This window comes from Pollicipes pollicipes, unplaced genomic scaffold, assembly GCF_011947565.3.
Source record: "Pollicipes pollicipes isolate AB1234 unplaced genomic scaffold, Ppol_2.1 Scaffold_6138;HRSCAF=7277_pilon_pilon_pilon, whole genome shotgun sequence".
Classification (NCBI taxonomy): Eukaryota; Metazoa; Arthropoda; class Thecostraca; order Pollicipedomorpha; family Pollicipedidae; genus Pollicipes; species Pollicipes pollicipes.
The window spans coordinates 27,064,920-27,088,745 of record NW_023596818.1 but is presented as its reverse complement, the minus strand read 5'-3'; the positions used below and the strand labels follow the sequence as shown (position 1 = coordinate 27,088,745).

General features: G+C 54.4%; 1 protein-coding gene across 1 annotated transcript; it reads left to right on the top strand.

Annotated features, from left to right (window-relative positions):
- Positions 1-11,280: 11,280 nt before the first annotated feature.
- Positions 11,281-21,500, top strand: LOC119105519 (uncharacterized). The gene is made up of 7 exons (XM_037228983.1): positions 11,281-11,327; positions 11,371-11,404; positions 12,131-12,311; positions 20,011-20,255; positions 20,890-21,007; positions 21,326-21,398; positions 21,452-21,500. The coding sequence occupies exons 1-7, from the start codon at positions 11,281-11,283 to the stop codon at positions 21,498-21,500; spliced, it is 747 nt and encodes a 248-aa protein (XP_037084878.1).
- Positions 21,501-23,826: the final 2,326 nt, after the last annotated feature.

The following is a 23,826-nucleotide window of genomic DNA, read 5'->3' as shown; positions in this document are numbered from 1 at the left end:
GAATTATGAGTGAGCGCCAATGTCTGATGCAGCCACAAACTGGACTGGGCTCCATGCGGTGGACGCTCAACAGTCTTACACCCGACCAATGATCAGTATCAGATCAGTATCCAATGATCGTACATTCATAGAGCTTGCCTGAAGCCCTGCGCACTCTGAACTCACATGCGCTAAATGCTGTGTGAATGAGCTGGTCCACAGGAAGCACCTCCGCTGTGCCAGAATGCGCAGGCACCACCGTCAGCGTGGCTGGCATTTAACCGTGTCAGCCAGAGGGTGGGCGAACAGAGGGCACCAAACGCCGAACCGAACTTAAAGGCCGGCTTCAGCGGGTGAAGCCGCAGACGGTACCTACAGGGAAGAAGCCATCTGCTGAAGCCGGCGCCCGGTGCGCGATCGGCCCGGCTCGCGGCCATCGCCCGCTTTCAGGTCTTCTGCGCGGAGCTGCACGGCGCGGCCGAGAGCCAGTCGTGCTCCCACGCCTCGTAAGAGTCGTCTCATGCCGCTCCTCCTGGACGTGGGGTTCGTGTTCAGCCAAGGGGATGCGGCTGCCTTCTCCATCACCCAGACCAGCATGTGGGACCGCGAGCTCTGCAGCGTGACCGTCGGTGACGAACAGGCGCGTTTGATAGCGATGCACGGGCCCAACGAGGGGCTGGAGCGCTTCACCGGAGGCGGCGGCCAAGTTCCAAACGTTGGAGTACGGTACGTGGTCAGGCGATCGTCGCCCAAGTGCGCTTCCTCGACACTCTGGCGACCGCGCTCTCCGCATTTTCGACCTGTCTTTCGAGCTGGTAGAGTATTCGGCGCGGGTGCCGCTTACCTTGTGCCCGGCTGTACCCGATGCGGTTACTTTCGCTCGTGATGGGCCTACCCCTGCGGCACAGCTCGCACCGGACATCATGAGAGTCGTGGATGTGATCGGGTTGACCACGTCGCCCCCACATCCCTCATCCTGCCGCCGGTTATGTGCATACCTCCGACTGAGCGCAGCCGGTCAAACCTGGGTATGCGGACCGTGGCACGTCGGTCGAGGGCATCATGGACTTGCGTTTCGAGGGCAGACATTGTCACCGTGACTGCCGCGGTGATTCATATGACTGATCTTATGAACAATCTCCACATTCTTGAGGCTAGTGAGCTCATCGGGAAAGTCTTCAACTTTGATTAAAACATGACTGATGAGCTGAAATGCGTGCGCGCTACGAGAAATGAACTACAGACAATCTGTGACTTTCCATATTTAGTATTCAAAGGTCAGTATTCTTCAAGTACTTCACCTTTTTTAGAAGAAGAAAAATCTCCACCGCGAGCGTTTTACGCGCAGTGTGGCACGGGCTCAACCAGCTCGCGTTAGCAGGATTGCCCGACTTTGAAATCATACAATCCAAACGACATCTTTAGCACCAAAAATAAAGAGCAGGCAATTAGCATTGTACACTACGTCGTTTCGACCACTGCTACTCACAATGCTCGCATGATTGCCTATCATCTTCAAGAAATAACCATCTGATAATATAATAATTTCGGCAACAAACAGGTCATATGATTTTTAACACGCAGACAGCCGACGATTTATAGCATGTACTAAAAGGGCAACATAAGTACCAAATTACGTACATTCGAGCAATTAAGAAAAGTATCCCAGTTCTTCACATTCGTGTCTCGAATTGATATTTCCAAACAGACAGCACAGAGAAAAACCCAACAATGTCGGCGGAACTGAAGCATTTCCAGCAGTCTTAAAAAACGGACCAAGCCACGGGAACCAAACACCGAAGCCAAGCCAACGTTTTCGGTACGGTACATTGACGTCTATTAGCGCAGTGCATCTCATACACGAGTCCGGATAATGTGATTCACACTTATTAGGACCAAACACATCGTGACGACATTGTCGCTTAAACTACAACACTTGGATTCAATTAATATGACTACTCCGTTTGCCGTGACATGCTGCCATCATGTCGTGCAGAGGGACTGTCGTAGTACCCTCTTAAAGTAGTGCACCTCCTGTACAATTCCAACGAGCAAGGCTTGAAATCGCTCTGACATCCAGAGACATACTCTGCCGAGATAATATGCCAACAGCCACCCTAAGGAAACGGATCAAGCCTCGGGAAACGAAGACTGAAGCAAGGCCAGCGTTTCGGTACGGTACATATACGTCTATTAGCGTAGTGCACCTTACACACGAGTCCGGATCATGCGATTCACACTTATTAGGACCAAACACATCTTGCTGACGATGTCGGTGGATATGCCAGACCACGGTCCGATGAACAAGACTCATGCATTGCCGTCAGATGTTGCCATCATTGGCGGACGGACTGCAGTAGCACCCTCTTCAAGTAGTACACCTCTGGTATAATTCCAATTGGCGGGACCTAAAAACCGTTCTGACATCCAAAGACATACTCTACCGAGATAATATGCCAATAAAAATCCTAAGGATACGGACCAAGCCTTGGAAACGAAGACTGAAGCTAGGCCAGCTTTTTCGGTACGGCACATATGCGTCTATTAGCGCAGTGCACCTCATGCACGAGTCCGGATCAGGCGATTCACACTTATGGAAATTAAACACATCGCGCTGACAATGACGGTGGAACTGCGAGACTTCGGTCCGATGAATAAGACAGATGCATTGCCGTGAGATGCTGCCATCATGTGCGGACAGGCTGTAGTAGCACCCTCTTAAAGTAGTACACCTCTTGTATAATTCCGATTGGCGAGGCCTAAAAACCACTCTGAAAGGCAAAGACACACCCCGCCGAGATAACATCCCGACACGAACCCTGAGGAACAAAGCCAAGCCCCGGGAACCGAGGACCGAAACAAAGGCAACGGTTTAAGTACGGTACATATACGTTTAGTCGTACGGTGCACCTGAAACAAGAGCCCTTCTTACTAAGTAGAAATAAACACATTGTGCCGACAATGTCGGTTGAGCCGCAATGGTTTGATTCAATGAATAAGACTCATGCACTGTCGTGGGATGTCACCATCATGCGCGGACAGACTGTAGTAGCACCTTCTTAAAGTAGTGCGCCTCTTGCATAATTCGTTGACGAGACCTAAAAACGGCTTTGTCATCCAAAGACACACTGTACCGAAATAACGTGTCAACAGCAATTCTAAGGGAACGGACCAAGCCCCGGAAACCGAAGACCGAAGCGAGGCCAACGTTTTCGGTACGGTACATATATATTTATAAGCGCAGCGTACCTTATACCATCGTCAGCAAGATGTGTTTAGTCCTAATAAGTGTGAATCGCATGATCCGGACTCGTGTGTGAGGTGCACTACGCTAACAGACGTATATGTACCGTACCGAAAACGCTGGCCTTGCTTCAGTCTTCGTTTCCCGGGGCTTGGTCCGTTTGCTTAGCGTGGCTGTTGGCATATTATCTCGGCAGAGTACGTCTTTGGATGTCAGAGTGGTTTCCAGGTCTCGCCAATTGGAATTATACAAGAGGTGTACTACTTGAAGAGGGTGCTACTGCAGTCCGTCCGCCAATGATGGCAACATCTGACGGCAATGCATGAGTCTTATTCATCGGACCGAAGTCTTGCATATCCACCGACATCATCAGCAAGATGTGTTTGGTCCTAATAAGTGTGAATCGCATGATCCGGACTCGTGTATGAGGTGCACTACGCTAACAGACGTATATGTACCGTACCGAAAACGCTGCTTCGTTTCCCGGGGCTTGGTCCGTTTTCTTAGGGTGGTTGTTGGCATATCATCTCGGCAGAGTATGTCTCTGGATGTCAGAGGGATTTCCGGCCTTGCTCACTGGAATTGTACAAGAGGTGCACTACTTTAAGAGGGTGCTACGACAGTCCCTCTGCACGACATGATGGCGGCATCTCACGGCAATGCATGAGTCTTATTCATCGGACCGACGTCTTGCATTTCCATCGACATTGTCAGCACGACGCGTTTAGTTCTAATAAGTGTGAATCGCATTATCCGGACTCGTGTGTGAGGTGCACTACGCTAACAGACGTATATGTACCGTACCGAAAACGCTGGCCTTGCTTCAGTCTTCGGTTCCCGGGGCTTGGTCCGTTTGCTTAGGGTGGCTGTTGGCATATCATCTCGGCAGAGTATGTCTCTGGATGTCAGAGCGATTTTCGGCCTTGCTCGTTGGAATTGTACAAGAGGTGCACTACTTTAAGAGGGTGCGAAGACAGTCCCTCTGCACGACATGATGGCATCTCACGGCAATGCATGAGTGTTATTCATCGGACCGACGTCTTGCATTTCCATTGACATTGTCAGCACGACGTGTTTAGTTCTAATAAGTGTGAATCGCATTGTCCGGGCTCGTGTGTGAGGTGCACTACGCTAACAGACGTATATGTACCGTACTGAAAACGCTGGCCTTCCTTCAGCCTTCGTTTCCCGGGGCTTGGTCCGTTTGCTTAGGGTGGCTGTTGGCATATTATCTCGGCAGAGTACGTCTTTGGATGTCAGAGCGGTTTCTAGGTCTCGCCAATTGGAATTATACAAGAGGTGTACTACTTGAAGAGTGTGCTACTGCGGTCCGTCCGCCAATGACGGCAACATCTGACGATAATGCATGAGTCTTATTCATCGGACCAAAGTCTTTCATATCCACCAACATCGTCAGCAAATTGTGTTTAGTCCTAATAAGTGTGAATCGCATGATCCGGACTCGCGTGAGGTGCACTACGCTAACAGACGTATATGTACCGTACCGAAGACGCTGGCCTTGCTTCAGTCTTCGTTTCCCGGGGCTTGGTCCGTTTGCTTAGCGTGGCTGTTGGCATATTATCTCGGCAGAGAACGTCTTTGGATGTCAGAGTGGTTTCTAGGTCTCGCCAATTGGAATTATACAAGAGGTGTACTACTTGAAGAGGGTGCTACTGCAGTCCGTCCGCTAATGATGGCAACATCTGACGGCAATGCATGAGTCTTATTCATCGGACCGTGGTCTGGCATATCCACCGACATCGTCAGCAAGATGTGTTTAGTCCTAATAAGTGTGAATCGCATGATCCGGACTCGTGTATAAGGTGCACTACGCTAATAGACTTATATGTACCGTACCGAAAACACTGGCCTTGCTTCAGTCCTCGTTTCCCGGGGCGTGACCCGTTTCCTTAGGGTGGCTGTTGGCATAATATCTCGGCAGAGTATGTCTCTTGATGTCAGAGCGATTTCAAGCCTTGCTCGTTGGAATTGTACAAGAGGTGCACTACTTTAAGAGGGTGCTACGACAGCCCCTCTGCACGACATGATTGCAGCATCTCACGGCAATGCATGAGTCTTATTCATCGGACCGAAGTCTTGCAGTTCCATCGACATTGTCAGCACGACGTGTTTAGTTCTAAAGGTGTGAATTGCATTATCCGGACTCGTGTGTGAGGTGCACTACGCTAACAGACGTATATGTACCGTACCGAAAACGCTGGCCTTGCTTCAGTCTTCGTTTCCCGAGGCTTGATCCGTTTCCTTAGGGTGGCTGTTGGCATATTATCTCGGCAGAGTATGTCTCTAGATTTCAGAGCGATTTCAAGCCTTGCTCGTTGGAATTGTACAGGAGGTGCACTACTTTAAGAGGGTACTACGACAGTCCCTCTGCACGACATGATGGCAGCATGTCACGGCAACGGAGTAGTCATATTAATTGAACCCAAGTGTTGTAGTTTAAGCGACAATGTCGTCACGATGTGCTTGGTCCTAATAAGTGTGAATCACATTATCCGGACTCGTGTATGAGATGCACTGCGCTAATAGACGTCAATGTACCGCACCGAAAACGTTGGCTTGGCTTCGGTGTTTGGTTCCCGTGGCTTGGTCCGTTTTTTAAGACTGCTGGAAATGCTTCAGTTCCGCCGACATTGTTGGGTTTTTCTCTGTGCTGTCTGTTTGGAAACATCAATTCGAGACACGAATGTGAAGGACTGAGATGCTTTTCTTGATTGCTCGAATGTACGTAATTTGGTACTTATGTTGCCCTTTTAGTACATGCTATAAATCGTCGGCTGTCTGCGTGTTAAAAATCATATGACCTGTTTGTGGCCGAAATTATTATATTATCAGATGGTTATATCTTGAAGATGATAGGCAATCATGCGAGCATTGTGAGTAGCAGTGGTCGAAACGACGTAGTGAATGATGTTAATTGCCTGCTCATTACTTTTGGTGCTAAAGATGTCGTTTGGATTGTATGATTTCAAAGTCGGGCAATCCTGCTAACGCGAGCTGGTTGAGCCCGTGCCGCACTACGCGTAAAACGCTCGCGGTGGAGATTTTTCTTCTTCTAAAAAAGGTGAAGTACTTGAAGAAAACCCAAAGGTCCACAGGCACTGAACTTGCAGTGTTTGCAATGCGAATTCTCTTTCGATCAGCTTATTGTTAAGTGCTTCGTAGATACTTGACCTGAGTTAAGACCATGGAATATCATTTCCTGGATGTGGTACAATCGGATGTGCTCATCTTGGCCTGGACATGGTACATATGGATGAGGTCATCAAGCCTGGCGCTACTTGCTACTGAATTCTGGCTCCAACAAATAGTTTGTTCGTTTTGTTTTAGGTTTCTCTCAAGGGCATACACACGTCATACACATTTGTTGACAAACTTCGTGGCACCCACAACTGCCTCGAGGTTTTTGAGACTGATAGACGTTGTTGCCCTGCCGCATGTTCCTGTTTAAATATCACGTATTTGACCGAGGGCCATGCAAGTAGGCAGACTGCCCAATTTCGCTGCTTTGAGGTGTGCTCCCAATTTTCGGCGCACTCCGAAGACGAAATTTATTCCTCTTAACAAAACTTGGCACGTGCTACGAGCAATTGAGGTAGGATAATGCAAGTGTAAAGGGTGCCATAACTTTTTTTGCGTCTGTTATTTGATCTTGGTGGCTATCTTTTCCACTTATGCGGCGAGGTGCGAGTTTTCCTCTTAATTGTTCAAAGAACCCCTTTTAACGCAAAGTGCCTAGCCCAGCATTACTGAAATGGGAACTCTTACGAAGCATATATATTAGTTTTGTTTGGCAACGTTCGTCTGTTATGCCGTGAGTGCCAGACTCGATTTATCCGTTTAACGAAAAGAGGTTTTACGAGGCAGCGTTTTAGTACAACCAGAACGCAGCGAAAGTGAACGTGCTCGCCTGTGAGCCGTGACGTAATTGTGGAAGTGGGTCAGCGGTGGACTGTGCGGGGTTGGGGATGACTCGCGGATGAGGTGTGCACCCGCGTAGTTTCAGCCGTCGCGCACGTTGGATGGTAAGTTCTTGAGAATGTCTCTCAGTACGCACTATGTAGTGACTGAGGTGATTCGTGCTTATGCGCGTTTAGGAGTTTGCTGGTGACCGCGCTGCTTTGGCCACACCTCTACTCCCTCTTCCGACCCTGGAAGTAGGTCAAACGTCTGGCTGTCGGGGTGGATCGATGCATTGGATTGTGCTCCAAAAAAATGGTGCGGGGCTGTGTTTCCCTTTTCATGGGCGCCTTCTAGCTGTCTGCTGCTGGCATTCAGGAACTGTACATGGAACGCTGTTAAGTGAACTTCAAGGTTAGGCGGAGGATTGGACGTGACCTTGAGAACGGTAGCGTAGAGTGCCTGATTTCTATTCTTATTGCACAGGAAAAGCCTGTTCAATGATGGTAATTTGTGTGCCGTATGTGCATTGAACTGCATAGCATGCCCCTGTGTGATGGATAACCAGATGTATGTGTTAATATACATACACATATCAGCTTGTGCACATGTTAATGACAAGAAGATGTATCACAGAGGTACTGATTTAGAGATATTTTAGCTTTGATGGCCTGGATGTAGTATTGCCAACTGAAAAGACCTGTACACCTTTCTGTTTACATTTGGGTTTTTGAATACATGGTGAGTGGTTGTTTTGCCTTTCAATGGAGCTCAGCTGTATAATGCTGGAAAAACAGTTCCTTGAGTTAACCATATTAATGCTTCATATCAGCACAGTGTTCATCTGCCTATGCACCAAGTGCAGCCAAGTGCAAAATCATCATAATATATATATATATATATATATATATATATATATATATATATATATATTATATATATATATAGCTATATTTGCTGTCCTTCATCCAGCATGGTGTCACCACTTCTCCTTGGCCACACTCTTCCCACCAGAAGACACTGCCTTTAAGACATGCATTTCTTCAGACACTGCTCTTAGACTGTCAGAGTCAGACATGATATAGATAAGCAATTATGCCCATGTATAATTGTGGTAGTTATTCTAGACAAGTTATAAGACCTTCCCCCTGATTATATACTGATAATGTCAGAAAAGACCCCACTCTGTCCTCTGGACATGATTTTCAAATTGCTTTTAGATAATTCAGAATTATCTGTGACTGCCCTGAGCATAACCTCATGCTGTTCAAAAGTTACCATCCCCTGGTTATGCTTTGGCTCAGGTCCATCAGAAATCATCTTTGTGTTTTACATACCATTTAGATAGCCCCTTAGCCACTCCCTGCTGACCTTGTTATTTAACCATCTGAAACAGTCATTTATCTAGTCATCAGTCTCATCCTGGCCCTTTAAGGCAGGGATTAGGTCCATTGACCCTACTGTTTTGAAGTCACCTAATCTGGCTCTTCAGTTTGCTATCACTTTTTTGGCTGCTTAAATTATGTGGGCCTTCCCTGACCCTGCTCTTTGATCTGTGCTCTTCTAGTCATTACTGTCAAGGCACCACTAAGCACCATCCTTCTTAGAAGGATCCCTTATATGCACTTAACTTTGACCCACTCAGTCATCTCAGGCACTGGTGTGTGGTCTGTCTGACCCTGCCCAGACCCTGGTATATGGCCTGCTGGACCATTTCCCAGACCCTGGTATGTGGTCTGCCTGCCCCTGCCCAGACCCTGGTGTGTGGTCTGGTCCCCTGACCCGGCATGTGGTTTAATGACATTATCCCCTGGTCACAGGTGCCCACCATGCTGGACACAAACCGGGAGCACCTGGTGTGGCCAGGCGTGCCAGTGGGTGGCCGTGCAATGCAGCCACTCTTTGTCAAGAACGGCTCTGAGATGGACACCATGGAACTGACACTGTCCATACAGGACTGCCCTCACTTCAAGGTACTGCTGGAAACACTATTTTACCCAAAAGTTGTATTTCTTACAGGGCTTTTTTATTATTCACTCTCAGAAGTGAGCAGATCGGAGTGCAGGGGATGAAAGAAAATGATCCATGCTGTCATATCCCCTGACTCAGTGACATTTGCATGCATACTATGGTCTGTCTTGTGCTTCAAATGGGTGGTCCAGATTGAGGTTGACTAAGCCAAGTCACCACTTTTGAACAAGCCCTCCATTACGGTGGCTACCATGCTGAGCGTGCTCAGATTTTAAACCTTTGATCCCAGTATTGCTCCTCCTCACTGTCGCCTGCACATGGAGCTCTGTCCAGCGCCTCCAGAGGGCAGGAGTTAATGCTCTGATCCCCGACATAAGTTCTGGGCCGCCGATCGGCGGTCCTGGGCGGCGCCAAAGTAACGTCTCCAAGAGTCATATCAGCATCCTTTTAAAGATATGGAAACAGTTGAAGCATTGGCAAGTTTGCGCTGTTTTGGCCACAACACTTTGAACTAGTATGCAGCCATGATAGCATTACCTCCGCTGCACACTGCGTCCCATATAGCCCCTGTTGATGTTCATACTTTCCTGAATGATCGCAGAGTATGGAGAAAAGTTTTTGCGAAATGAGAGATGTCATGTGAATCAGGAGCGCTGCTGCATATGTCTGCGTGTCGTATTAAACAGTTGTGTTTTCGGTAGCCCCAGCACCATGGAAGCCAATAGTAGCCCGCTGAAGTGTGTGTGGGGGGGGGGGGTCGGGGCGGGGGGGGTCAGCGCACTTTGCCGCCACCTGCGGCGCTCAGCCACGGCACAGCTGCCGCGTCGGGGGCCCGCGCCGGCCGGCTTGGGTCATCGGGTCAGGGTCGGCGGGCCTCACGTGTCCGCGGTGCGGCCGGCGGACTGCGGTCTGACCACAGTCGGCAGCGGCGCCGGCGCCAAGGCCACGGCCACAACCGCTGCTGCACAGGCTGCAGATGATTAGCCCTTTGCACGAACCCGACGGCGTCGGGTGTGAGCTGGGTTTAGCGGGTCCGTGTTTTGCGAGCGGCTGTGTTCAGGCGATGCTGACGGGGGTGAACGACGTTTGGACGCAGGAGAGAAAGTCATGTGCTTGCTCCCTTCGGAACAGCTGGACGTGGCGGCAAGCCCTGCTCAAATGTTTCCCATTTTGATGACAGCAAAGCCCTATGGTCAGGCGAGAGATAGTACCACTTGTTATCTGACGTTTTTTAATGTTCTGGTGATCTTCGTTTCTCTGCGGGATAATGGGATGTTTTCCCGACCACACTAACTGGTTATAAGACCGGTTGGAATTTAGCGTGTGCTATAAAAGTAGCAGCTTTGGCTGCGGCAGATCGGGCGTAAGTAAGCTGCGGCTTGTCCCGCGCCGGCACACCTCAAGCGCCGCCCCCGTGTGGTATGTCGAAGAGCTGATCCGCCCGGTAAGCCTTGACCAACCGCAGCCGAGCCGTCAGGGGCTCACAAGGCCCCTTCAAAATGCAAAGGCACCTGGTGTTCGAATGAGTGGCCCCGCCGGAACCGGACCCTACCAAATTCGTTGACTGGTCTGACTGGCGGCGTCATGGGAGTTATTGGTGTATACAAGTGATGTGTTTCTGACGCCGGTGATGACATTGGTGTTATGGATTCTACTTCCTGTGACGTGATTAGCTGACTAAAAGTCCGGCGAAGCGTCACTGTTGTTATGTTCTTTGGCACTGTGGACCTGTTAATTACGCCTCCAGCTAACCCGTTACATCCCCTCCCCTTCTTGGCACCTGACCACGTGCGCCGCAGCGAGATCGTGCTGATTGCATGACATTGTGGAGCCCTCTCAGCGACCGGCCGCACGCGGCGCGTACGCCTTTTGTGTAACCGGCCGAGTGAATCAGGTGACATGGGGGCTCGAGAGTCCCGACTTCACCTCCTTCCGTGGGAATCCTGCACCGTCTCCGGTCCTCGCCGGGCGTGGCCCCGCCAGCGGCCCCGACAACGGCCCCAGCAGTCACGACTGCCAGTGATGACGTCAGCCGTCGGCGGCACGTGTGACGCGCGCTGGCGCTGTCGCGGCGCCGCGGCGCCGCGCCGCCGCGCCGCTGACCGGGTGTCGCGTCCGCCGGCAGTTCGAGGCCTTCCCGCGACACGAGCGGCTCGCTCCAGATCGCCATGCCGCCGCGCACCGAACGCAACGTCAACGTGGTGTTCACGCCGTCGTCGCCGGCGCCTTACCGCGGCACGGTGGTTGATCCGGCCCAGCGGCGGCCAGCACGAGCGGCGCGACGCGGCCGTGGTGGGGTCACGCGGCGGCGGCGCGCGCGCGCGCCCGCTGGCGCCGCAACCGCACGCACCGGCGCAATCCTCATGTGCTAGCGACGTCGAAGGGCCGAAGTACTGGTTTCATCGAGAGCTGTACTGCTCCTTGTGCGCAGGTTTCAGTTGTTGCCTTTTGGACGCGCTGGCAGTAGGACTGCGATTCGCTGGGCGGGCCCAAGGCTGTTGAGACCGGTCTCGGTGGAGCCTCAGAGATGCGGAGGGGAGGGGGCAGGAAGGGGGAGGGTATGGTGGTTTGACGTGTCGTTCCCGTGCAGCGCCATGGTATAAATCTTCAGTTATTTGAACGGATTGAGATGCGGCGACTGCCTCTTCCCGCCGTCCCCTCCCCACCCCCCCTCCGCCTCTCCCGTCCCTGGCCGGCAGGTGTCCCTGACCATGGCGCGGTGTGCGGGGATTGCTGGACCGTGGGGCGCAGTCTGTGGTCGACCGTTTCCACAGCTGTCGGTCTTCCTGCTCTGGGGGCCCTCCGCCGCGTGTGACGCTAGAGCTGCGGTTTGCTGGTGGCGCGACGTAACCGCGCGGCGTGATGTTCAGCTGTGGTCAGGCCGAGCAGGTAGGGCGCTGTGACCTGACCTGATCTGGCCTGGTGTGCGGTCTTACTCGTGCTGTGTTTACCCGCCCGTGCCGTCCGGGTGACGTGGTGACCCACCGTCACGTGACCGGGCGCCCGTGCTCTCGCCAGATCCCGCTGAGCGGGTACGGCGGCGCGTCCGACGTGCAGATCCACGTGAACGCGCGCGACCCGTCCGGCCGGCCTTGCCTCAGCCTGAACGCCGCCGGGCCGGGCGGCACGCGACTGGCCGGCTTCTCGATCGCCAACATCGGCCAGCGCGCCGCCTACATCAAGCTGGTGGTGTTCTCAGGTGAGTGGACGGCAGCGAACGGCTGTGTCGGCAGGCTGTCCGCTGGCCGGCCCGCCGCTGCTGGCCGGAACAGCAGCAGACGGCTGGGTCGGCAGGGAGGCTGCTCGCCGGCCCGCCGCTGCTGGCCGGAACGGCAGCAGACGGCTGTGTCGGCAGGGAGGCTGCCCGCCGGCCCGCCGTCGCCGGCCGGTCGGAGATGTGTAGCTGTGGTGCGGGCCGTCCCACGGTCTTTCCCACCTCCGGAACCGTCGCGGTGTCACAGCCGTTTTCACGGGCCGTTGATTTCGAGGGCGTCAGGGGCAGCAGGCTGTGAACAGGGCCGAGTGACCAGACTGAGAATGTTTGCTTCCTGCTTTGCATTGACATTGGCATTAGCTTCATGCATTGGCTGGGCGGTAGCTCGGCGACCTTTCCGGGCCATTTTAGAGCTGCACGACTACGCAGGGAGACAAGAGGTGCGCTAATACCGCTGCCAGCCCGCCCCATGCAAATGCCCGCAGAACTGGCTCACCCAGATGGGGGCGTCACACCAGCGTAGGCGTAACCCCTCGGCGCTCGGGTGGAACCGGTACGGGGACGGCTTGGGCCGCACTCTGTCAGCAACGGGCTTCTGAATTAAGTTCTGATTCGGCGACATTGATATTCAAATATGCAAAATGGTACCCGGCAGAAGTGAAAGGGTGGGCGATCCTCTGGCTCTGCAGTATCACTTTGTTCTAAAATGAAGTCCAGTAGCGCTCCAGTCCCGACGTTCGACCCTTCGGGGTCCCCGCGCGAGGCTGAGCACGTGTCAAAACGTCGCAGCAGGGGTGAGCCTGGTGCGCGCCGCCCCGCAGCGCCACCTGCCCACTGCCTGGCACAGTTTGTCGCCACGAGTCCAGGATGTGAACGAACAGAGCCAGATAACGCGTTCAGATCAGGGGATAGTCGCGCCGGTGGGGTCGCCGCACGTGGTTACCCGGGGCACCTGGCGGCCGGGTCTTGGTGTGAGTTGTTGGCTTAAACCTCCCACGAACAAAACAAAGTTGTAAGATCGTGGTGGCTCCAGCCGTTCCTCTTCCCAACGTCTGGTTGGGCCGGCAAATACCTTCGTGTGTGTGTAGCAACTAATGAGTAAATGGATGCGCAATAGCGCAACAAACCCAATGTGTCGTGTGTCCACCCCGTGTGGGTCGCTTACCGGTCCGTCGTAATTGCCGACAACGCCTCATCCGTCGGGGAGCGGGGTGTCAGCCGGCGCTGGCAGCCACGAGGTGGCCTCACAGCCCCCTGGCGGGAGTCCATCCGAACTCCGAGCACCGGCGCCGAAACTGGCTCCCTGTGCGGCGTGAGTCTCGCCAGCGGAGACCTCCCAGGGCGGCCCTGCAGTATCGCGCCGGCCCTCGCCGATCTGTGGGATCGCATCAACATCACTCGGAGATAGTCATTGTTGGCCGAAAGAGCTCGGACCAGAGCCAAACCGTTGCATCGCAAGCTTTATGCGAACGTGAATCCACGGAAAATGGAGCAGACCTTGCGTTCTGGTTGGTTTACTTTTTGCCGAGCCCGCATCAATGACGGATGACAGCACGGCCAGGGGGCGTCCGTCTGGTGACGCCAGGCTGCTCCGGCTGATGTGTGCCGCCCCCGCTGCTGACGCGAAACACCTCATCAGTACGCTCTGACGGCCCTGTTATCGAGGGGCAGCGAGACCAGCATCGATCCGATAACGCTGGCCGAAGGCGAGTTTTTCCGCGCTGAACTGTTTGGTCGGATCTCGCAGCCCCCCCCCCCCCCCCCGCCCCGGACGCGTTTAACCGCAGCTTCGGGATATATGGATTTGTCACCATGACGTGCGCGCGATGCATGCGTGGGCTGCTGGAGCTGCTCTCCGGGCACGGGCTGTCGGGTCGTTCGTCATTCGATGTGTGTTTTATTCCCGACTCCTGGCGTTCGTTCAAAGCCGTTAAAACTGATCACAAACGGAAAAGTGAGTGCCTCCAAGACACTTGCAGATCAGAAACGAGGCTTGTCCGGTTTCAACATTTGCGCCACAGGGGCGACGCTAAATCTATCCCGAACGACGGGGAAGTGTGAGGATAGCCACTCCTACCCCACGTTTTCACAAACTGGACGGGCTGTCTTCGCTGCCGCGTCTTTACTTGAGTCCTTGCTGCCGCTTCTGTAGGTACCAACAACCGCATCGGCGCAGCGGCCCTTTTATGTTATTTATCGCTGTTTGTCTGCCGCTGCCCAGAAAGATGCCGCATAAGTGCCCACGTTATATGTGCACATCCTGGATCGTGTCGTGCTGCGTCTGTTCACGAGCCATGCCGCCCCCCCCCCCCCCTCTCAGCAGACCCCACGCGCCGGTCACGTTGCTTGCGGCGGCGTGACGACGAACGACTGCGGGGAATTACTGCAGAAGGCCGCGACCGCTGTACTGCACGGTGATACTTTAATTATTTAGGCTAAAAACAACACTTCGTTAGCAGAACTCAATGGCGGCACCGGTTAAACAGTCCTTTCAGCCTCGAAGGGATCAATGCGAAGCCCTCCACTTTCTGCAGCCGATGTGATGGTGGGTGATGGCGGTAGTGGCAGCGGCTGTGGTATTTCTGGTTCGTTGTGGCGTCCTCGTGCTCTGCTAGTCATGCCCAGGCCGCTCGGGCTAGCCGGCTGACGCACCTCGGCAGACAATTAGGGAGGCTCGGTCACACGTTGTCGTCACATGATTTGACGTCACGGACGGGTAGGTACCCCCCCCCCCCCCCCCTGAGTAATACTACAAACCAACATTCACAAATTGATGAGTAGCTGGATGCGAATTTTGAACACGGCACAACTTTGTGCATATCGTGCTGCTTATGATGCGTACAGCGGACGGTGGTTCGCTGCGACAAAATCGGCTGGCGGCGGCCGTTGCTCCCGCGTCGCTGTTGCGGCCGTATTGCAGGAGAGCTGCAGACGCTGTATGCTTTGTGCGATGACCTCTCTCCGCTCGGCCCCTGACACGCGCCGGCGCGACCGCCGGCCGTTGGCCGGGCTGTTGATAACGTATCGGCATCTGACGCTGTGATCCCACAGGCGTCTGACGCACCGATCCCACAGGCATCTGACGCACTGGCGGATACACGCTTGACACTGGCAGTTTACGAGCCGTCTTTCACTCATTGCCGTAGCGCATCAGTGCGGTAGGCAGTCTGCCCCTGGCCTCGCGACGCCCTGTTCCGTTGTTTCTGTCTGCGAGTTAGGCGGCTCGTCGCTGATTGGGCGCCTGCGCACGGGGGCAGTGTAGCGACGAACCAACCGTCGATGTTCTTCAGATATTTTCGCATGGTTTGACGAGACGTGTCCAAGCTATCAAAATGTGCGCGTTTTCATCTGGTGGCACCGAGTTCTTCTTTCAAGCCTTGGAAGGCAGGAAGGGATCGTGCTGATAGTTACGCCGTGTGAGCGGACGTTTGAGCTTGCGTTCAGTAGATCATCTGCGATTCTGTTTGACGTGTCACGCTCCTCGTGACAAACATCTTTGAATTGAGACGCATTCGACGTTGGGCGTTTGTTTACGAAACAGTTGCAAGCTCGAATGTCCAGTGCGAAGGATTTATACTTTTAAGTGACTTGGCATTACATTCAAAAGAAATCAGCAAATGTTGTCATACAAAATGAAAAATATATAAATATATATCATAAAATATCATGAGATCATATATCATAATACAAAATATCATGTATATATCATACAAAATAATATCATATATCATATAAAATATAATATATCATGTCATATAAAAATAAAAATATCAAAAATATCATTCAAAAAATGTTATCATACAAATAATTTTCTAGAGGAAATGTGTTTCTTCAATCCACACTTTCATACTCGCGTGAATCACAAAAGGCGTTGGGACGTGCCGATCGCCCGGACTTCGGGTGGTGTGAACTGGAGGACCGAAGTTTTTGCGAACATACTCTATCCCGCCTCAGAAATAGGAGCGCCTTCGCGATCATTTTGTCTAAATTCGTCATCGCGGTTTGTCGGGATCCACTATTGCAGGGCTTTACATTGCTCTCAATTGCTGAGGCTATATGGCGTCACCTGCCTCTTACTGTCCGAGGGGGGAGGGGGCATCGCGGGGAATCGAACCCCGTACCTCTAGTTTCCCAGACACTCAGGTCAGCTATTACGCTACTGGTATCCCCAAGCGAAACCGTTCGTCAAACCTGTACTGAGTTCCGTCAAAGGCTACGTACTTCTCCAGAATAGGTCTTACCAAGCCGTGTGCTCATTTGGGCCGCACGTAGCCGATATTTATAACCACAGTTGGGTTCACGGATGGAATAATTGTTCGAACCATCGTCCTCGTCTGGTCCTTTGAACGAACACAGTGGCTCGGCCAGTTAGCTCCCTTTCCCGGAGCTCAATTACGCCTGCCGACGGTCGGAGAGTGGAGTGGCCGAAACGTTGTGTTCATCGTAACACGCCAGATGAGCAGGGTCCTCCGAACGATCATTTCAGGCGTGAGACATGACAACTCGTCTCAATCCACTTACTAAGCCACGTTTGGGTTCATTGCGTACTTGTGTCCTGCTGCACGCGTCAAACTCGGTCCAAAAAAATCGGCCACCGGCCGTCATGGCGCACAATGGCACACGGCACTCCGTCACATTTCCAGCAGTGTCCGCTCCCTCCGCCAGGGGCCACCCGTCCCGACCACGAGCTGGGAGAGGCGCGCGAGGACGGGCGCGTTTTTGTATCTCACCAGCTGTCAAAAATTGTCATTCAGGGTCTCTGTCAAGCATCCGCGCTCATTGTGATGACTAGTGTGAACTTCATCATTCACTGAAGCAAACTTTCCGTTAACCCTAACGGCATAAATTTCTGTTTTGAAACCGGCCGATGTCCGGTACACCCAGTCCCGTTCGAGGGTGCTTACACCTTTTTGAGACGATTAGAATTCAAGGTCTGGTTATTGCCACATCCGGGCCTCTTACTGTCGCTCCCCTTTGTAGCCTAATGACCAAGTGTCATATTTAGCCTGCCTTGTAATTGTGCCCTTCCGGAAACAGTGAACTCTTGGCGACCGCCTGCCGTCCCTAACGCCTACCCCTGAAGGTGCCGGGGCGCGTCTGGGAGTGCGGGGGAGGGGCAGATCCCCAGGCCCCGGATAACGGTGTACCTGCCCCCAGGATCAGAGACGACAAACAGGTCTGGCCCTTTCCCCCTCCCCGCCGCCCCGCGGGCACGGCTGCCGCCGCGAGCGGGGGACGAGCCCGTGCCGCGCGGAATGCAGGGGCGGCGCCAAGGGTAGGAGAGGGGGGGGGGCGCCAACAGGAGACGCGTGACCACAAGTTACAATTGTTACAAAGTGACACTTCACAAGTTACCTTCGAATTTAGCACATGGCGTTCTTGAAAAATAAACCGAGAGTAATACCCTCCGTAATCCCCTCACCCCCACCCCCACTCGACCCCTGGACTGGTCGGCTGGTGACGCGCCCGTTGGCGGTAGGGGGTGTGCGCGGCTTCTGGGGTCAGGGGGCCAGTGGTGCCAGTGACACCGGGCCGGGGTGAACTTCAGCCAGCCGCCATGTACTATTCCTTCTCTTCGCCTGCGCAGAGGCAGTTCCCCTTCTTGGGCTTCAGGTCACCATGTGAGTAAGCTGATCTTTTGGAGGTCGGTGGCGTCGGGGCTGTGTGTTGAGTGCTACAATCCAGCATCGCTGCTGCGATGAAGGCACGCAGACAACGTGTCGTCGTGACAAGCGGTTCGTTACCGCTCGCGGTTTCGGAACATTTCAGATAAATGTCGGGAGAACGTTTGAGAGATTGTGCAGTGGTCCGTGCATCAAAACGCCGTGAATCTTGGGAGCGCAGTTTTGTGCATTGTCGGTCACTGGAGGAAAGTTGCTAGTATTCATTGGGTGGTATGGGCACACTACGGGGCTAAAAAGGACACGTTTCAGTCGTTATCTGCGATAAGTGTTAAGTCTTGTGGTTGACGAGATATTTGGTATTTCCATGTCGTGGGCATTCCTCCCGTGTTCATTTGCGACGATGTCGCGCCATTTTGAATATTATTACGCACAAGATTTGATGCCTCAAGTTGCGTCATTTTGGTGAAAGCGGAGGATGTGCTTTATCTTCTAATCGCACCGCGGAAATGCGCCGTGTACAGTTGTGAAACCGAGATTGCGCGAATCTTGTGGGCTTTGAAATGATCAGTTAATCAGGAGCCCTTCACTGTCAAGTGTATGTTTGTATGTGCATGTGTATGTATGTTTGCGAGCAAACAAGAAGGCGTCACTTCACTGTGTATGTTTGCAAACAAACAAGAAGGCGTCATTTGTATACCAATTCGTGCGGATGCGAAAAAGCGGTCGGTGCTTTACGTATGCTTGACTTCGTTCGTAAAATGTCACATTAACGCGTGTTGTCAGCTTTTTGTGCCGTATTCGTGGGAACTCAGGCCGTTATTGTTACCAGTAATGCTCCCCTTGGCAGATGGAGTGTGACAGATGACGTGCATGAGATTGGCTTTATCGGGCTGTAGGCTGATAGTTTCCCTAGCTTATGAGCCTTCTGAATATTAGGTTACCTAGCTTGCTTTGTAATTGGTTTCAGACTCCTTAGTTCGGTGTGGTTGTTTTCCACTGGCGCCGGCCGTGTGCCGGGGTTTTGCGCATGGCAGGTCATTGCCGAGCTGTTGTGGATGCTTCTGGATATAAAAGAGCCGTGTCTCTAAGCATGGTAGTAGCCGATTATAAACTATGCCTTATCTTATTCAAAAGCTTAAACACTGTTCATAGAGCCGATTAAAAAAAAAACACACTTATTCGAGCTCGCGACACGCCAGGATGTTAACCGAACTGCGTCTTGGTATTCAGCTTTCACCACTTTCGATGCGATCTTTTTGATATGTTACGCGTTCGAAGGTGGGAGGTTCGACGAAGGCATACGTCAAAATTATTGTCAGCATGCCGGCAGTGCTTGTTTACTTTACGGTTGGTGGCGGAAAACGTAAATTTGAGTTATTTTCCACCCTGCAACATAAGATTTCACTAGGCCACCGATGAATTTATGCCTTATTCGCTTACGAACATCGGGACTGCGTGAAAAGCATTCCAGCAATTGGAGGCAGAAATCCTATAGTCTCTTACCAGGAACGTCGTGAGTTGCTGCATGGTGACACCTGTGGATTAAGCCATTGTAACAGAGGCGGGTCCAGGGGCTGGGGGGGGGGGGGGGGCGATACCACGGACCTGCTCCTGCCGCGCAGTACTGGTAGTCGCCTCGGCTCAATCCGTCGTGGAAAAACTACGCTCGGACACCAAACCCAGAGCGCTCACATATCGCACACCGATGTGTTTCACGCATCGGTCACGTTTTTGCTCAGGCGTATCGATTCTGTTGTCCGGCTCAGGTGCACCGGCGGTGCGTGAGATGGCGGGTGGGGCGAGCGGCGCGCGTGGTCGTCAGACGGCGCGCGCTCGCCGCCCCTACGAACAGGCGGCCCGGTGCGTCGTTGACTCGGCGCTGCGCGTCGCGGCTCCGACTCAGAGTCACGACTGTGAGTCGGAGCCGGAGCGCGCTCCGCCGGGCTTTGCTGAAGCGGCGTCAGCCTCAGCCCTGCCCGCTCGTGATCGGCTCGCCATGCCCCTGCGCCGGGGATGTTTGCGCGTCTGACGGGCGGCGCGCGCCCCCGCGTCCGTTGCAGACATGGCGTGCGAGCGGCCGCTGCCGGCGCACCAGGCCACCGTGCACCCCAGCCAGTTCATCCTGCGGCCGGGCGACACGCGCCAGCTGACGGCCGTCGTGCCGCCCGTGGCGCACGCGCAGGACGTGGGCGCCGTGCTGGTGCTGAGCGGCGACGAGACGCTGCGCCAGGAGCTTCGGCGCCGGCCGCCAGGGGCGGGGCCGTCGCACCACACGCCCGCCAACCTCCGCACCATCAACTTCCAGGTGGGTGCGCCGCTGCACGCAGCGACGGCGCTGGCTCGTCCCCCAGTGGTGACGGGGGCCGGCCGAAGCGTGGCGACTGGCTTGGACGCCGGATTTATGTGGAGTAGATCTGGCCGCCACTCTGCCTTCGACGGATGGGCTGTCACAAGCAGTGCATTGAGTGTGCCTGAAAGTACGGTATATAATGTAACTGCTATCGACGGACGGTGCTTGGCTGTCGGTTTTGACCAACAGAGGGGACTGTAAACCCATTGAACAGGCTTCTGCTACGCAGATCATCGGAGCATGCGTTCCAAACGCCGCTTTTCAAGCACTCGGTGATGAACGTGCTTGTCAGAAACGCTGGAGCGGTGACGTTTTAGTGCGCGGCTGGTTTTTGAGATCGCAATGGATTAGCTGGATTGGGGGAGTCGCTTTGGCCATGTTCCATTAGCTGGGTGACTCGTGCAGTCGAGACCTTCAGGCAGCGAGCCGACCGTGGCCGATCGAGGCCGGCGGTCGGTCGGGCAGACGGCCGGTGCTGGACTGGGCCGGGCGCGGCGGGTGGCCGCCGATCCTGCGCCTCCGCAGGGCTGGTGCAGCCGCCGCTGAGCTCGCGCCGGCCCGCTGACGCGCCGTGCCGCCCCGTTTTCAGGCGTCGTACGACGGCGAGGCGCCCGACGGCCAGGCCGCCGCCGCGCTCGGCGCCTCCGCCGCCCGCATGGAGGAGCTCTTCTTCTCCAGCATGAAGCAGACGAAGCTGCCGCTCAAGTGTGAGTGGCGGTCGTCGACGCGCGCCGGCTCGTGGTCGTCTTCCATCCAGTTCGAGACTGCTGGTCGAGTCGAGACTGCTCGCAATGCTTTCATGGCTGCGTGCCATGCCGAATGGGAAGGGGACGGCGGGGATGTAGCGCGCAACACGATGTAAGCGCGCTGACTGCGGCTTGCCGGCGTCAGATGACTGGTGCTGGTGGCCTGCCCGCAACTCATTGCTGGGCGCTCTGACTATTGTCCACCGCCGCCAAGGTACCAGTTGTGGGTGATTTGTGAGCTGCTGGTGCCGTGTTGGACGAGCTCGCCTCCCGTTTCAGACATGCCGGCTCGGCCGCTCTCCGTGGCGTCGGAGCCCAAGCCGCACGACTTCTCCAGCCCGTACGACCCCAGGTCAGTTTCCCGGAGCGGCGCTGACTGGCTGGGGTGTGCGGTCGTCCCGGCAGGGCCCGTGCCGGTGTGTACCTGCACAGCGCGCCGGGCGAGGTGGCCTGAAGGCGGCTGATATATCTCGACCATCCGCTTAACGGCTGTAAATTATACTGGAGGGATGGTTGTTAGCGACGTGCATGAATAATCCAGTAAGTTAACTTGCTCTGCACGAGACGGGGCTTTTTAGTTAAGCTATGAAAATCCTGTATTTCGGGAGTCTGCAAAGCATTGGATCCGTCGTGTTTCATCAATTACGAGTGCGCCCCAGTCAGCACGATTGCATTCAGCGATATTTTTATGTGACCGAGCTGCGAACCAATACACTAGTCGTCCACTGAGCGCATTATTTAGCGTTGACATGGCGTTTACTGGATGTCCAGCTGGGCGTGACCGGCGATGTCTGAGGTGGACCATTGCCAGGACGCGGGTACGCTTAGTTCTGGAGCGTGGGTCGATGCGGCGGGGCGCTGGTCTGGTTGGCTGGATCTGCGCCGCGGTGGGCCCCGAGCGGCGGTGGCACGGGAGGTGTGCGCTCTCGTGTGGCCGCCTCCTGTTGCTTCCGGCGCCGACATCCTGCCGCGAATAGCGGCGCGTCTCAGTTTCAGGAACTCGTCGGACGTGTACCGGCGCCCGGTCAGCCGGGCAGGCCGGCGGAGTCGCCTCACCTCCAGACGGTAGCGGTCCGGGCGGACATCTCAAGGGGGGGGGGGGTAAGAAACTCAAGGGGGGCAGCTCAAGGGGGGAAGGCGGACATGCCCTCTGGCAGACCGTTGATCGCTGACTGTCGGAGCGGGGAAAGGGAGGGGCGGCTCGTCGACTCTGCCGTCGAGGTGAGATAACGTGTGGCATTGACTATTCGAACGCACGTTGTGGACTCTCTCCGGACCCGCGACTCGGCAACTAGCAGACGCCTTTGGAGGCGTGGTCAGTGAAGGTCGACCCGCCCAGTGACCAGTGTCGTGTGTCAGACCTTCGTGGGCTCGCCCCTCTGCTCACGACTCGCTGGCGTTACGAGCTTCCGAGTTGCTGCCCTATTTAACTCAGGCTGATTAGAGACTGGGCATTAGTATTTACCAGCTAATCATTGATCGCCCCCGGGCCGCTCGGGTATTAACGGGTGTTTTGGTCACCGCCAGCCAACGCACGATATCTTACCGAACGTTGCTAGCGCGCGTGTTCGTCTGGCGCGCCAGAATGTCCGTGGGGTAGCGGTGTGAGTGGTGTCCGTATCCAAGCGTGGCGTACCGAGTGCTGATCGCTGCTCCATGTTTCCACTAGCCGTGGTGCCGGACGTGCGCGGCCGGTGGTGCCGGACGTGCGCGGCCGGTGGTGTCGGACGTGCGCGGCCAGTGGTGCCGGACGTGCGCGGCCGGTGGTGCCGGACGTGCGCGGCCAGTGGTGCCGGACGTGCGCGGCCGGCGGTGCCGGACGTGCGTGGCTGGTGGTGCCGGACGTGCGCGGCCGAAAACCTCGTCGCCAGACGTCCGGATCAGTGTCCAGCTCTGTTCCACGTCTGAAGCGGTGCTCTGTCGTGTTGTGTGCCGGTTGACGATGGTCGCCCTGTTTAGGCTGCGGCGTTGGCAGTGCGCGTCTCGTGCAGAGAGACCCGCGCTGGGGTGTGCGCTGCTGCGCCACGTCCACCGGGGGCCGCATCGGTGTGTGTGACTGTCGTGTCGCGTGACGGGCTGGCGAAGATACTCAGGCTAACAGGCAATCTGCATCAGCTCAATTTTTATCGCAAAAAACTGACATACGAGCAGAAAAGCAGCTTCTGAACCCAGGCAAACTCCGAAGATGTGAATTATTCCTTCTTTCGGATTAGCGACATCTTTTGGATTTACTTTGGCTTTGTGGATTTATTTAGACTTGTGCGACCTGTTGTGTTTAGTTGACATTGAGGCTGAAGTCAAAATTGCGCCGTAAGGAAGGTACTTTTGGCTTAGTATCCACCCCTAGCTCTATAGACTACAATATTGCGAAAATGAAGCCCTAGCGTGCGGTAAGCACCCCCTTAGGATTCATTTTGTGGTCGAAACCTTACAGAATTACGGGAGCGGGAAAGGAGTCGGCGCGCGAGGAAATGTCTCAGAAAAAATAGGATACAAAGTAAATAATTGCAGTAGGCCGCAGCTTTTCGTGAACTAAACCAGGAAAATATTTATCATGTGATTTAGTTTCCTTCGGTGCGCGGCCTCCGTTCAAGTCCTCTGTGTCGCGTGATGTCTAGCAGGCGCACAAGTTGTAGTGTGACCCCGCCCGTAACGCGTGTGGGATCGGCGCGCGGAGTATTTGTCGCCACCTGACTTCCGCTCCGGGTCCATTCGCGGCGTGTGCTCCATTTGGTGACATTCGGCCTGTCTGGTGACATTCGGTCCGTCCAGTGACATTC